This window comes from Phyllobates terribilis, unplaced genomic scaffold (assembly GCF_046119375.1).
Source record: "Phyllobates terribilis strain yellow unplaced genomic scaffold, ASM4611937v1 Scaffold_11__3_contigs__length_659146591, whole genome shotgun sequence".
Taxonomy (NCBI): domain Eukaryota; kingdom Metazoa; phylum Chordata; class Amphibia; order Anura; family Dendrobatidae; genus Phyllobates; species Phyllobates terribilis.
Window position 1 is genome coordinate 254,936,584 of NW_027362771.1, and position 16,627 is coordinate 254,953,210.

Consider the following 16,627-nt stretch of genomic DNA (forward strand, 5'->3'; position numbering starts at 1 on the left):
TCAGTGTTCCCTCCCCCCACTCCAGCCAGGGACAGGGACTCTCGTGCCCATCTCAGAGGCATATTGGTCGCCCTGCCCCACGGCAATGTGGTGTAATGCATGCAGGTGTCGGGTCCTGATCCACACTCCATCCTTACCTGAGAGTGAGATATCACACCTCTGGGTGAGGTGCAATACCTCTATAGCAACCGAGCCCTCAGGGTGCTACAGTTCCATTTATCTTCAGCCTAGGTGACGTATTGTGATACAGGGCCGTGATTTTGGCTATAAAAGGGTCCCCTAGACCCCTACCCCAAGCTTTTTAAGAGAATCATATATGGCGTGCCAGGAGACTCTATGGAATGCTTTCTCAGCATCCAACGAGAGTATCTAATTACAAATTTTTAACTGCATCTAGCCCAGGAAATACTTTGTGCCTAGTAGCAGTGTCTGCTAGTCAGCGGATTATCCCGGCTGTTAAACAAGCTACACCACCTGTAGTTTGGACACTTAATTTTTTCAAAGGAAATGCTTCGGGACCACGGGATACTCAGTGAAGAGCATCAGGAGGCACCCCAAGGCATAGGGGCTGGGACTGGCAGTAGGATGCCTTGCGGTGGACAGTCGAGCTCGATCCTTATAAAAGCTTTTTAACTGCAGTAGCTTTAGTGGACGCTACTGGAGCTCGAATTACGCGGCTGCTGGCATGAGACTTGCCCTCCAATAGATCCTTGTAAATGGATTTAAAGTGTATTCATTCAAATTAGAGAGACAATTTAAATTAAAAAGCTTAGAGCTGCCTCCACCACAGGGGGGCTCGCTCGACCCACCAGCGGACAGGCACCAGTATTGGGAGAGGGGGGCTGGCCGTCAGGGTTCACCGCGGCTCTGGCACAAACCCGGCGACACGGAGGTGGCACGGGCAGGAGCGTACTGAACGTGTCGGCTTCTCACTTTTTGGATTTTAGAAGGGCATGACATGCCTATATCTGTGTCTCCCCCTCCTTTTACTCCTCCACCTCTTTTCTTTTCGCATGACTATATGTACTTGTCACTTTTCCATGTGTTAGTTGTGTCTTCTGAGCAGTTTGTCAGCTTTTGGACACCTTTGAAGGTGTTTTCTATGTGTTTCTATGTGTTTTTGTTTGCCTGCCATTGGTTATAACGGTGTTCGAAGGTGTTCGACGAACAGTTCGACGAACAGTTCGGCGAACACACGGGTGTTCGACGAACCGAACCGAACTCGAACACTACGGGGGTGGCTCAACACTACTTAAGATTAATAGGGGTGCCCAAACTTTTTCATATAACTGTATGTACATAATTGGCAAGCACTCTGCTAATATGGTTAAATACTTGTGCAAAGTTGTTTTAATTTAAGGAAAGTGCCACCTCTCTCTCTTCCTGTAACACAAATGGCCCTGTCTCTCTCTCTCTCTACTTACATTTCATTTTTTTGGGACCATGGCACTTGGTGCAGCGATCGGAAAAGGGGCACGCTATGTGGGAAAAAAGAAACACGGGCCAGTGAGCGCTTTCGTCCTAAGACTGATTGAAGCACTTACTGATCAGTGTTAGTATGAAATGGCCAACAACAATATACAACTGTGTACAAAAAAAATAGCTGTTTTAAAGTGAAGTGCTGGTCAGACTATACTTACTTCTTTTTTTTACCTGTTAACTATAAACATCAATAAGAAACAGCAAAAATGCTGAAAAATAATAGGATAGAAATGGAAGGAAAAGTGATGTCATTCATTCAAACTGAGAACCAAAGTTATCCAACAGCTCTCAGCTATGAGATTCCAGAGGCACCATATAAATCATATGGTTGGCTGCTACTACCAAAATCAGCTGTCTTGGCCAATCTTAATCTAATGTGTATAGGTGCCTTTATTGGTGCAGCAGACATAATAATGCTGATCGTGAGAGGGCAAAGCACAGAAAGAAATTGTCCTTTTCTGGCACAATATGACAATATTATCTTTCCTTGATGAGAGTGAATGCATTTTTAGGTTGGAACTGTGTCAATCTTTAAATTATGTTCTTTGACAGCTGCTGTTAAAGTCAGGTGCTGGCACCAACCATATATGATAAGTGCTCAGGAGCTCCATAAGGTTCACCCTGAGATCCGCCACACATGTGCAGAGGAGGTCAAGAAGGGGTTGATGTTATTGCCAAATGATATTATAAAAAAAATCTTTGTAACCAGTAAAACAAACGATCAAGGCATATTCCTGATGAATACAAGAATACTGAGCCAGCTATGCAGATAACTTGTCATATTAGAAGAGGAAATTAGAAGGGGAGATCATGCAACATTTTTAAAGCAAATTATGCTTTTATAATGTCACTAGATGGTGGCCCGATTCTAATGCATCGGGTATTCTAGAATAGGTATGCGGCCGACCGGGCGCAATTAGCAGAGTGAGGTTTAAATTTGGCGCCAATACTGCTGATTGATCTCGGCCAGCGACCGCGATCAATCAGCAGAGCGTTGTTTAAATTTGGCGCCAATCTCGCTGATTGGACGCGTCTGGCGTCCGCGACCAATGAGCAGAGCGTTGTTTAAATTTGGCGCTAAGCTCGCTGATTGGACGCGGCCGCTATTTAAATGTGGCGCCCAAATCGGTGATTGGTGGCGGGCAGCGGCCGTGACCAATCAGCAGAGCGGTGTTTAACTTTAGCGCCAAGATCACTGATTGGTCGCGTGCGGAGAGCGCGACCAATCTTCAGCGAATGGTATTGGTGAGGAGCGGGGAGCGGAATCGTATTAGTGAGGACCGGGGAGCGCCGCTGCCTGTGCGGATACTTCCACTCCGAGAAGCCGGGAGATGAGCGACTGCTCGCAGCAGAAGTATCCCGACCCGCAGCGCCGCTCCCCGGTCCTCCCTTCACACCCTAGCCGCTGATGTCCCCACAGTATCTGCATGGTGTTACAAAGGTCCAGACATTTGTGTTAAAAATCGCTGATTGGTCGCTGGCGCTGCCCGCGACCAATCACCAATTTGGGCGCCAAATTTAAATATCGGCCGCGACCAATCACCGATCTTGGCTCCACATTTAAACACCGCTGTGCTGATTGGTCGCGGCCGATATTTGAATTTGGTGCCCAAATCGGTGATTGGTCGTGGGAAGCGCCAGTGACCAATCAGCGATTTTTAACACAAATGTTCGGATCTTTGTAACACCACGCGGATACTGTGGGGACATCAGCGGCTAGGGTGTGAAGGGAGGACCGGGGAGCGGCGCTGCGGGTCGGGATACTTCTGCTGCGAGCAGTCACTCATGTCCCGGCTTCTCGGAGTGGAAGTATCCGCACAGGCAGCGGCGCTCCCCGGTCCTCACTAATACGATTCCGCTCCCCACCAATACGATTCGCTGATTGGTCGCGCTCTCCGCACGCGAACAATCAGTGATCTTGGCGCTAAAGTTAAACACCGCTGTGCTGATTGGTCGCCGACGCTGTGCGCGACCAATCACCGATTTGGGCAGCACATTTAAATAGCGTCCGCGACCAATCAGTACAGCGGTGTTTAAATGTGGAGCCAAGATCGGTGATTGGTCGCGGCCGATATTTAAATTTGGTGCCGAAATCGGTGATTGGTCGCGGGCAGTGCCAGCGACCAATCAGCGTTTTTTAACACAAATGTCCGGACCTTTGTAACACCATGTAGATACTGTGGGGACATCAGCGGCTAGGGTGTGAAGGGAGGACCGAGGAGCGGCGCTGCGGGTCCAATTGGTCGCGGCCGCTATTTAAATGTGCCGCACAAATCGTTGATTGGTCGCGGACTTGGCCCGCGACCAATCACTGATCCTGCGGCCAAAGTTAAACACTAATGTGCTGATTGGTCGCGGGCAGCGTCCGTGACCAATCACCGATTTGGGCGCCAAATTTAAATATTGGCCGCGACCAACCACCGATCTTGGCTCCACATTTAAACACCGCTGTGCTGATTGGTCGCGGCCAATATTTAAATGTGGCGCCCAAATCCGAGATTGGTCGCGGGCAGCGTCGGCGACCAATCAGCACAGCGGTCCTCCCTTCCGCATGGAGGTCAGCGGCGCCGGCGGTCCTTCCGCTGATATCGGCCGGGAGATGAGCGCCTCGTGCTGCTCATCTCCCGGCTGCATCTCCGTCCCGCCGATAGGTCCGGCGGTTGGGTTCCTTCTGTTGTTGCCGGCCGGGAGATGAGCGCCTCGCGGCGCTCATCTCCCGGCTGCATCGCCGCTCAGCTCCGTCCCGCAGATGAGCCGCTAATGGCCGCCATCTTTTTTCAGAAATCCCGCGGCGCTGATTGGCCGCTGCCGGACCAATGAGCGACGCGGGATTTCCTGGACAGACAGACAGACAGACAGACAGGATAAGACGATTATATATATAGATTAGTAAATATGCATTTAATTGCTGTTTCAATGGTCATTTATTTATAGACAGTGTACCTGTCCACCAATGCCGAAAGAGTGGAGCCAAGACGCCAAAGGAAGTTGGTAAGAATTATCTAATACAAACACTTGCTTAGTTGTTAATTGCTTAGATCAGGGGTCCTCAAACTTTTTAAACAGGGGGCCAGTTCACGGTCCCTCAGACCATTGGAGGGCCAGAATATAGTTTTTTAAAAAAACTATGAACAAATTACTATGCACACTGCACATATCTTATTTTGTAGTAAAAAAAACAATACAGGAACAAATACAATATTTAAAATGAAGAACAAGTAAAGTTAAATCAACCGGTATTTCAATAGGTAGGTAACTGTACCCAATAGGCAGCATAGGTCCTCAATAGGCAGGTAAATGTCCCCAATAGGCAGCATAGGTCCTCAATAGGCAGGTAAATATCCCCAATAGGCAGGTAAATGTCCCCAATAGGCAGCATAGGTCCCCAATAGGCAGCATAGGTCCCCAATAGGCAGGTAAATGTACCCAATAGGCAGCATAGGACCCCAATAGGCAGGTAAATGTCCCCAATAGGCAGGTAAATGTCCCCAATAGGCAGCATAGGTCCCCAATAGGCAGGTAAATGTCCCCAATAGGCAGCATAGGTCCTCAATAGGCAGGTAAATATTCCAAATAGGCAGGTAAATGTCCCCAATAGGCAGGTAAATGTACCCAATAGGCAGCATAGGTCCCCAATAGGCAGGTAAATGTACCCAATAGGCAGCATAGGTCCCCAATAGGCAGGTAAATGTCCCCAATAGGCAGCATAGGTCCCCAATAGGCAGGTAAATGTCCCCAATAGGCAGGTAAATGTCCCCAATAGGCAGCATAGGTCCCCAATAGGCAGGTAAATGTCCCCAATAGGCAGCATAGGTTCCTAATAGGCAAGTAAATGTCCCCAATAGGCAGGTAAATGTTCCCAATAGGCAGGTAAATGTCCCAAATAGGCAGGTAAATGTCCCAAATAGGCAGCATAGGTCCCCAATAGGCAGGTAAATATCCCCAATAGGCAGGTAAATGTCCCCAATAGGCAGCATAGGTCCTCAATAGGCAGGCTGTTTCCCCCTTATAATGCCCTATGCAGGCTGTTCCCCCCTTATTATGACCCATGCAGGATTTCCCTTTCTCCCACCATATAATGCCCCATGCAGGATTTCCCTTTCTCCCACCATATAATGCCCCATGCAGGATTTCCCTTTCTCCCACCATATAATGCCCTGTGCAAGATATCACTCCCCTGTCTTTATAATGCCCCATTCAGGATGTCACCCCCCCATATAATGCCACATGCAGGATGTCACCCCTAATATTATGTCCCATGCCTCCACACATTAAAAAAAAAAAAAAAATCCAATACTCTACTCTGGTCTGGACTCCAGCGTCTCTGGCGTTGTCCCACTCTGTGCTGCCTGTGACGGCACTCGGGAGGGCGCGGTGGAAAGACGTCACTGCACCCTCTGACCTGAGACGTCTCAGGGAGCGCAGACCAGGAAGACAGCGGATCTGCAGAGGCACGGGGAGAGGTAAGTATCGGGCTGCCGGGGCTCTGAGAAAGCGGGGGGAAGGGCGGGCGCTGACACCGCTCCCCTCTGCCCACAACCCGGCGGGCCGGATAAAAGTCCTCCGCGGGCCGCATGTGGCCCGCGGGCCGTAGTTTGAGGACCCCTGGCTTAGATAATCCTATAGTATTACTATTCTTCATAGCAGTTTTATGTTAAGGCCTCATGCTCGCTGCTGAATTACAAAGTCTGCTATGGGCCATATTGAACCTACAATTTTAGATGCATGTTGGTGAGGTATTCTCTTCTACTATTGCTCATGTAGTATGGCTCTTTTAGTAACTCAGACATGTAAGCATTATGTGTGCCCCTATGCCACCAGCCTCATCAGGTCTGCAAAATGTATTTAATATTGTATGAGGGTTTGCATTGTGAAATCTGGCGTGAGATCTGCATTCATTTCACATTTTAATTTTTACAATTAGTATATTAGATGGTTTTTAAGAAGTCAATAGTCAAAAAAGCAGGTGCAGTGTGCAATTCTCCTACCTCAATGCCACTTTTGCATTCATTAGCAGTTATTGTTAACACTAAAATGCAAAAACTAACATTATATATTCCATAATTGTTAGACAAAGAATTTAAACTAGATAAATTATCAGAGTCCTTCACCATTGCTCCCATAGAAGGGCATGAAAAGCTAGTAAAATTGATTTATTTCACAGTAGTAGGATGGTTACTCTGTGTACATATTCATGTAACTTCATTAATTAAAATCAGAATAATCAGAGACTTTTTGTAGTGCAACTGATTGATTATACTCAAGTGAATTGAACAATGATCCAATATTAAGCACATCCTCTGCATAAGCACATCCTCACATGTATATACGTTGAATCAGGCTCAGTTTATTTTAGCCTGATGTATTTCAGTAGATCAGAACTGATAGTAAAACTGATGCAAAAATGCATCAGTTGCCATCAAGCTTTTTCATCATTTTACTAGGGATGAGCAGACCCGTTGAAGTTAGAGTTCTGCTACCCAATCCGAACTTTATTCCGAAGCTTGGTTCGCATACCAAAACTGCACTTGAACCAGAACCCCGTTGAAAACAATGGGGACACAGACTTTTGAGCTTGAAAAATAATCTCTCTGTCTCGTCAGTGAGTGCATGGAAATCATTAAACTGCACTCGGTTACCATCTGAGTGCAGTCCGATTTCCACGGACTGACACAATAGAGAAGATGGAGACATTTTTTTCTCCATCTTCTCCTCATTGGATAGAATCGGATCATACTGTGCTCACACTCTGATCAGAGTGTAATTTGCATAATCAACCTGATACTCTTTAATAAGCTGAAATATGGTGGTGTGACGCTAGCCTAAGCCAAAACCAGTAGTGAGTGACTCAAAAAGAGGTGGCATTTTTTTCCATTATTATTATTATTTTTTTTTTCTCATTGCTGGTTTTGGTCGTATGCAAAGTAATATCTGGCTCACAGGTAGCAAACTGTAATATTATTATTCACCCAAAAGTTTGCAATATTTTCTAACGACTTCTGAACATGGAGAAAGGTGTAATAAAGTAGTGACTCTGGAGGAAGTGGCCTCACATCACTAATCCCATAGAAACCTTTATGGACAAAAAGAAAATGTCTGCTTAAAAATTAAATAATAAAAAGCATATGAACAAGGAATGTAAATATCAAAAAACACTTATTGATAATGACTTATACAATGATTTAGTACATTCTTGTTGAAAAAGCCTGTTTGGTGAATAGTTTGATAAAGCAGAAAGAACATGGGAAGAAAATGAGAAAATTCTATAATCTACTGACCTGATGTTATTCTCTTTTCAGATGGTACTGTAAGCGCAGAAGAAATAGAGAACATTGCCAATGCAATTCTTGCTATTAAGCTTCCAGCTGCTCCTTATGATTTAATTAACATGTTAAACAAAATTAAAAAGTATTGTGATGATTACAAGAAAAACAAAATAAACTTGCAGAAACAACTAGAAGAAGTGAAAAAACTCACCCAGAGAGCAAAAGATGCTAAGTAAGATTTTGCTTGTCAAAGTTATGGTTATGATTCAGTTGGGTGGAAAAGGTTATTAAAGGGAACTTGTCACTTCCTATTAACTATTCCTTCCTATTAACCTGTTGATATAGGGTTAATCTGCAGTTAGGACGCCTTATTGGAGCAGTGGCTACAGGGAGAAAATTAACTTATATCCACCCTGTAGCCGTTCGCTACTAGACAAAGGGGCAGTGCAGGGAGTGATCACAGTCATCACTCACTCTACAGTAAGCATGCTGTATTCACTCACTGGCATTTTGATTGACAGCCTGCTCCTCAGTGTGTTTGCGCCAAGCCGACTGTCAATCAAAGTACAAGAGAGTAATTATAGAACACTCACTATATAGTGAAAAATTACTATAATTGCTCCCTGCACTGTCCCAATGACTGGAAGCAAGCGGCTGCAGGGAAGATATAAGTTCTATTTCTCCCTAGAACTGCTTCTTCAAAAAGGGGGCTGCACGTAATTTAAGCTCTATTTACTTACAAATTTACCCTATATCTATAGGTAAATCGCATTTCTAGATATGACATGTTCCCTCTAAAGCTTATCCATCAGTTCAAATAATAATCACATTAAGTATGTGAAAATGGTGCATATTACCTGAGCTTTGGTTTCATTTTCAACCCTTTTAGCAGGGTAAGATGGCAGTAGATTCTCATTGGAGAGAATCGGGGCCAATTATGCAAATGACACTCCGATCAAACTCTGATCAGAGTCTGATCATAGTGTGCTCCGATTCTCTTGGATGAGGAGAAGATGGAGAAAAAAATGTCTCCATCTTCTCCATTCTGTCAGTGCATGGAAATTAGACTGCACTCAGATGTTATCCGAGTGCAGTTCGATGTTTTCCACAGACTCATAGACTTGTACGGCCCAGTGTGATGCGATATATCGGATCAAACTTGGGCATGAAACGATTTTTTCCTCAGACAAACTCCGCTGGAGGAGAAAATTGGACCTATTCACGGCCCCATAGAATAACATTAGTTCAAGTGTGATCCAATGTTTTGTCAGATGAAACTTGGACAGATTCTCTTCTGCATCTACCATTTGCATGTAATTTAAACAGTAAAATAACACAGATTTCACATGGATCACTAAAGCAGACACCATACGATGATGCTTCCATTTTTCTGTAGCTCACTGGTCATCTGTGGTGCGTAGATTGTGACACCATCATTAGATTTTAGATAAGATAATTATTTTTAAATTATTCTGTTAAAAGGAATGTGTAATTAGAAAATAATTTAATGTTTACATTAGATTTTTCTATTGTATCTAGTTTTTATTCTTTTTTATTATGGTTTTTTTTTTACTTTCTCATATCACTATGTATATAAAAAAAATCAGAAATCTTTCAATTTTCACACTGTCCTCCAAGCCTAATATTAGATTCGTACCACTTCACACCATCCGCTCAGGAGTGCAATAAGGAAAGGAGATTATTGTATTTTTTTTTAATCAGTGACTGGTGGCCATAATAGAGTATGGAGGACAATGAGGGGTGCATTATATTCTATGGTGGACCATGAGGGGTGCATTATATTCTATGGTGGACCATGGGGGGTGCATTATATTCTATGGAGGTCCATGGGGATTGCATTATATTCTATGGAGGACCATGGGGAGTGCATTATTTTCTATGGTGGACCATGAAGAGAGTATTGTATTGTATGGAGGACCATGGGGAGTGCATTATATGGTATGGAGGACCATGGGGAGCACATTATATTGTATGGAAGACCATGGGGAGTGCAGGAGTGCATTATACTGTATGGAGGACCATGGGGAGTGCATTATATTCTATGGAGGACCATGGGGAGTGCAATATATTCTATAGAGGACCATGGGGAGTGCATTATATTCTATGGAGGACCATGGGGAGTGCATTATATTCTATGGAGGACCATGGGGAGTGCATTATATTGTATGGAGGACTATGGGGAGTGTATTATATTGTATGGAGGATCATAGGGAGTGCATTATATTGTATGGAGGACCATGGAGAGTGCATTATATTGTATGGAGGACCAGGGGGAGTGCATTATAATGTATGGAGGACCATGGGGAATGCAATATATTACATGGAGGACCATGGGGAGAGCATTATATTGTATGGAGGACCATTGGGAGTGCATGATATTGTATGGAGGGCCATGGGGAGTGCATTATATTGTATGGAGGACCATGGGAAGTACATTGTATTCTATGGAGGACCATGGGGAGTGCATTATATTGTATGGAGGACTATGGGGAGTGCATTATATTCTATGGAGGATCATGGGGAGTGCGTTATACTATATGGAGGATTACAAAGGGGCACATTATACTATATAGAGGATTATGGGGGGTTGCATTATACTATATGGAGGACTATTTGGAGCACATTATACTATATGGAAGGCTAAGTGGGGCCATTATAATATTTGGAGGACTATGTGGGGGCCATTACACTGTATGCAAGCAATTATACCGTGTGAAGGTTTGTGTGGGGTCCCTCATACTGTGTGGAGGGCTGTGTGGGGGCCATTATACTGTTTGGAGGGCCAGTAGGGGCCATTATACAGTGTGGAAAGGTGTGGGGCCATTATACTGTATGTAAGCCCATTATACTGTATAAAAGGCTGTGTGGGGGTCATAGTTGGGGGATCATACTGTGTTGGGGGTCTCCATACTTTGCCTTGGGAGTTGAGGTGGGGTACAGTAGGGTAATTATACTGTGCAAGGTAGGCTAATGTGGTAATTTAGAGGAATTTACCATGGGGGTATCATACTGTGTTTGGGGGGCACATTGTTGGCATCATACGTCATGGGGGCAATGAAAGAGGAATCTAGGACTTCAGCAGGAGGAAAATTACTATGTAAAGTCTGGAAAGTTGTGAGATATGTTTTTCTGTGACCCCATCAAGTATTGATTTTTTTTTTGAGGGGGGGCAATTACAACTTGTGAACTTGGTCTTTGGGGCCCCATGACTTCTATGTACGCCCCTGATTAGATTCCTAGAAGATTGAAAGAAAAAAAAAAGGAAAAAAAATAAAAATAGATACCTTTAGGCACGATGAGTATTGAATGCAGTTTTAATGCTGTAGCTGTCACGGGTCGCCCTGCAGTTGGTTGCAGGAGATCAATTTGTTTGGCATTACAGACACCTTCTTAGAAATTGTCTCTCTAGGACACAGCAGCTACCTTCCTCTTGCTAATTAACACCCTGGCCTGGGTGTATAAATACCTGCTGTTTGCTAGAGGGAGATGCCGGCGATACTCACAGGACCCCTTGTGAAGGCTGGGAGCTAGTGCATTTCTTCTTCCTCTCTGGTGCTAAGAGGACGTGTGTTCATCTTTCTGAAGTTGACTAAAGCTAAGTTATCTTCCCTTGTTTGTTCCCCCTTGTTGTCTTTAGTTGTCAGTGGGGATTGACTAGGGCTCATCCCATCCCTTCCCTAGCCAGGGCCAAATGCCAGGGAAAGACAGGGCGAGGTTCCTGTGCGGCGATTTGTGCGGAACCAATATAGGGACGTTAGGGGAGACAAGGTGATATAGGTCAGCCTAGAAGGTCTCCACTACCGCCTTTCCCTAGAGTCTTGACCCCCTTTTCCGCCTTCCCTTTGTGTTGCACTTAGTCTTTCCTACAACTTGCGTGACAGTAGCATTTTTGCACCAGTTAGCTGGTGGGTCTTTTTTGGTGCCTTTTTAGTGTGTTTTTAACATGTTATTGCTTTTTTTCAGATGCAGTTTTCATCTCTTTTTAATATTAGTAATATTTCATGTTTTATTAAAACTGCTTTGTTTTGGAAACTTCCTGGTACTTTGCTTTTATAAAACTTTATAAACAAAGTCATGGGTAGATTATATGCGTTTTTGCAGCATTTTTTGCATGGTGGCTGTAGTTTTTATTGGTGCCATTTTAGACTAAATCCAATGCTTTAATTGAAGCAACAATTATTTTTAGTATTTATTTATATTAACCTTTTAATGACCAGTGAATTTTACGTATTTGTTTTTTTACTAACGCTGTTCCAAGAGCTATAACTTTTTTATCTTTCTGTCAACATAGACTTGTGAGGGTTTTCTGTGCAGGAGGAGTTGTAGTTCTGAATGACTTCATTAATTTTACCACACAATGTATTGAAAATGTAAAAAAAATGTGATGAAATTGCTAAAAAAAAACAGCGCAATTTTGCCATTGTTTTTTTTTTTTTTTTATGACATTCATTATGTGGTAAAAATTAACTGGCAATATGATTCTCCAGGTCAGTATACTTACTGCGATATTAAATTTTCCAGTTTTTTATTATTTTAGTGGTAAAAAAAAAATCTGAAATGTAAAAAAGTGTAATTTGTGTTAACATTTCTGAGAACTGCAACTTTCTTATTTTCCCTTCGATGGAGCTGTGTGAGGGCTGTTTTTTTTGTACTGTGAGCTGACAATTTTATTGATACCACTATGGGTACATACGATGTTTTTGGGAAATGCAGCGACTAAATTAATGGCAATTCTGACTTTTCAATTTTTTTTATCTTTTCGGCGTCTCTTGTATGGTTTAAATAATTTTAGATTTTGATAGCTCAGACTTTTTTAGCCACACAACTATATCAAAAATTGTATTTTTTTTTAAATTTTTCAATGTCTTTATTTTTTGAAAGAGGTGAAAGGTGGTGATTTTTTTTTGTTTGTTTTAGGGGGGAACATGAACCTGCAATCATTTTATTGTTCATACAGTATATTGCAATACCACAGTATTGTAGTGTATAGCAAAATTGTGTTGATCCTTTGCAGCCCAGTCTGTGACTGAACTTGTGAGAGTCGTCTGCATTCCCTTGGCTACCATAATAACCCATCGGTTTACCATAATCATGACAGCACTAGTATGGTTAAACTGTCTTTAAGCAATTAATTTTTTTATTCTTTTTTTTAATATATACAGTACTGACCAAAGTTTGGACACACCATCTCATTTAAAGATTTTTCTGTATTTTCATGACTATGAAAATTGTACATTCACACTGAATGCATCAAAACTATGAATTACCACATTTGGAATTAAATACTTAACAAAAAAGTGTGAAACAACTGAAAATATGTCTTATATTCTAGGTTCTTCAAAGTAGCCACCTTTTGCTTTGATGACTGCTTTGCACACTCTTGGCATTCTCTTGATGAGCTTCAAGAGGTAGTCACCGGAAATAGTTTTCACTTCACAGTTGTGCCCTGTCAGGTTTAATAAGTGGGATTTCTTGCCTTATAAATGGGGTTAGGACCATCAGTTGTGTTGTGCAGAAGTCTGGTGGATACACAGCTGATAGTCCTACTGAATAGACTGCTAGAATTTGTATTATGGAAAGAAAAAAGCAACTAAGTAAAGAAAAACAAGTGGCCATCATTACTTTAAGAAATGAAGGTCAGTCAGTCTGAAAAATTGGGAAAACTTTGAAAGTGTCCCCAAGTGCAGTTGCAAAAACCATCAAGCGCTACAAAGAAACTGGCTCACATGAGGACCGCCCCAGGAAAGGAAGACCAAGAGTCACCTCTGCTTCTGAGGATAAGTTTATCCGAGTCACCAGCCTCAGAAATCGCAGGTTGACAGCAGCTCAGATTAGAGACCAGGTCAATGCCACACAGAGTTCTAGCAGCAGACACATCTCTTCAACAACTGTTAAGAGGAGACTTTGTGCAACAGGCTTTCATGGTAAAATAGCTGCTAGGAAACCACTGCTAAGGACAGGCAACAAGCAGAAGAGACTTGTCTGGGCTAAAGAACACAAGGAATGGACATTAGACCAGTGGAAATCTGTGCTTTGGTCTGATGAGTCCAAATTTGAGAGCTTTGGTTCCAACCACCGTGTCTTTGTGCAACGCAGAAAAGGTGAACGGATGGACTCTACATGCCTGGTTCCCACCGAGAAGCATGGAGGAGGAGGTGTGATGGTGTGGGGGTGGTTTGCTGGTGACACTGTTGGGGATTTATTCAAAATTGAAGGCATACTGAACCAGCATGGCTACCACAGCATCTTGCAGCAGCATGCTATTCCATCCGGTTTGCGTTTTGTTGGACCATCATTTATTTTTCAACAGGACAATAACCCCAAACACACCTCCAGGCTGTGTAAGGGCTATTTGACCAAGAAGGAGAGTGATGGGGTGCTACGCCAGATGACCTGGCCTCCACAGTCACCAGACCTGAACCCAATCGAGATGGTTTGGGGTGAGCTGGACCGCAGCGTGAAGGCAAAAGGGCCAACAAGTGCTAAGCATCTCTGGGAACTCCTTGAAGATTGTTGGAAGACCATTTCCGGTGACTGCCTCTTGAAGCTCATCAAGAGAATGCCAAGAGTGTGCAAAGCAGTCATCAAAGCGAAAGGTGGCTACTTTGAAGAACCTAGAATATAAGACATATTTTCAGTTGTTTCACACTTTTTTGTTAAGTATATAATTCCACATGTGTTAATTCATAGTTTTGATGCCTTCAGTATGAATGTACAATTTTTATAGTCATGAAAATACAGAAAAATCTTTAAATGAGAAGGTGTGTCCAAACTTTTGGTCTGTACTGTATATTTTTTAGTCCCCATAGGAAACTGTGATCATTCGGTCTCTTTTGCTATATATTACAGTACTATAGTATTAAGCGGAGAGAAAAAAAAGTTATAGCTCTCAGAATATAGCTATGCAAAAACAATTCTTATATCTATAAAATAGTTTTTATTGTGTAAAAGTGGCAAAACATAAAAAAATTAGATAAATGTGGTACCGCTGTAATCGTACTGACCCAAAGAATAAAGCTGCCTTATCACTTTTACCACACGGTGAATGGCATAAAAAAAACAATTCCTGAATTGCTGGATTTTGCTCATTCTCCCTCCCAAAAATGGGAATAGAAAGCGATAAAAAAATTCATGTGCCCAAAAATAGTACCAATAAAAAGTCAACTTGTCCTGCAAAAAACAAGTTTTTACATGTCTCAAAATATGGTGATGCAATAAAAAGCATTTTTTAGTGTGTGAAAATTAAAAATTTGGGGCTAAATCAATATTTTAGTGTGAAAAAGTAAAATTTTCATTTTTTCTTTCTATATTGCTTTAATTCTGGTGAAGCTGCTAAAGGGTTAATAAACTTTTTAAATGTGGTTTTGAGCACCTTGAGGGGTGTAGTTTTTAAAATGGTGTCACTTTGGGGTATTTTCTACCACACAGGGCCCTCAAAGTCACTTCAAATGCCATAAAGTCCACACACCCTGCTGGACTGAATAAACAGTTTGAAAAGTCAGTGTTGTGGGACTCAAATTTTGCCTCAAACAAAAGTGTATGTAAAATATACACTGCTCAAAAAAATAAAGGGAACACTCAAATAACACATCCTAGATCTGAATGAATGCAATATTCTCATTGAATACTTTGTTCTGTACAAAGTTGAATGTGCTGACAACAAAATCACACAAAAATCATCAATGGAAATCAAATTTATTAACCAATGGAGGCCTGGATTTGGAGTCACCCCCAAAATTGAAGTGGAAAAACACACTACAGGCTGATCCAACTTTGATGTAATGTCCTTAAAACAAGTCAAAATGAGGCTCAGTATTGTGTGTGGCCTCCGCGTGCCTGTATGATCTCCCTACAACGCCTGGGCATGCTCCTGATAAGGTTGCGGATGTTATCCTGTGGGATCTCCTCCCAGACCTGGACTAAAGCATCCGCCAACTCCTGGACAGTCTGTGGTGCAACGTAACGTTGGTGGTGGAGCGAGACATGATGTCCCAGATGTGCTCAATCGGATTCAGGTCTGGGGAACAGGCAGGCCAGTCCATAGCTTCAATGCCTTCATCTTGCAGTAACTGCTGACACACTCCAGCCACATGAGGTCTGGCATTGTCCTGCATTAGGAGGAACCCGGGGCAAATCGCACCAGCATATGGTCTCACAAGGGGTCTGAGGATCTCATCTCGGTACCTAATGGCAGTCAGGCTACCTCTGGCAAGCACATGGAGGGCTGTGCGGCCCTACAAAGAAATGCCACCCCACACCATTACTGACCCACTGCCAAACCGGTAATGCTGAAGGATGTTGCAGGCAGCAGATCGCTCTCCAGACTCTGTCAAGTCTGTCACATGGGCTTAGTGTGAACCTGCTTTCATCTGTGAAGAGCACAGGGCGCCAGTGACGACTTTGCCAATCCTGGTGTTCTGTGGCAAATGCCAAGCGTCCTACACGGTGTTGGGCTGTGAGCACAACCCCCATCTGTGGACGTCGGGCCCTCATACCACACTCATGGAGTCGGTTTCTAACTTTTTGTGCAGACACATGCACATTTGTGGCTTGCTGGAGGTCATTTTGCAGGGCTCTGGCAGTGCTCCTCCTGTTCCTCCTTGTACAAAGGCGAAGGTAGCGGTCCTGCTGCTGGGTTGTTGCCCTCCTAAGGCTACCTCCACATCTCCTGGTATCTGCTCCATGCTCTGGACACTGTGCTGACAGACACAGCTACCCTTCTTGCCACAGCTTACACTGATGTGCCATCCTGGATGAACTGCACTACCTGAGCAACTTCTGTGGGTTGTACTGTAGACACTGCCTCATGCTACTGTACCTCTAGGGGTGAGATCAATGGCAAAATGAAAAAGTGACTA

General features: G+C 43.3%; 1 protein-coding gene across 1 annotated transcript in view; it reads left to right on the forward strand.

Annotated features, from left to right (window-relative positions):
- The window catches only part of LOC141167251 (laminin subunit beta-4-like), a 409,239-nt gene that overhangs the window by 302,548 nt on the left and 90,064 nt on the right, over positions 1 to 16,627 (forward strand). Inside the window, exons 42-43 of the mRNA XM_073654690.1 lie at positions 4,417 to 4,473; positions 7,782 to 7,980. Coding sequence (XP_073510791.1) covers positions 4,417 to 4,473; positions 7,782 to 7,980 — 256 coding nt within the window. The remainder of the gene's footprint in view (positions 1 to 4,416; positions 4,474 to 7,781; positions 7,981 to 16,627) is intronic.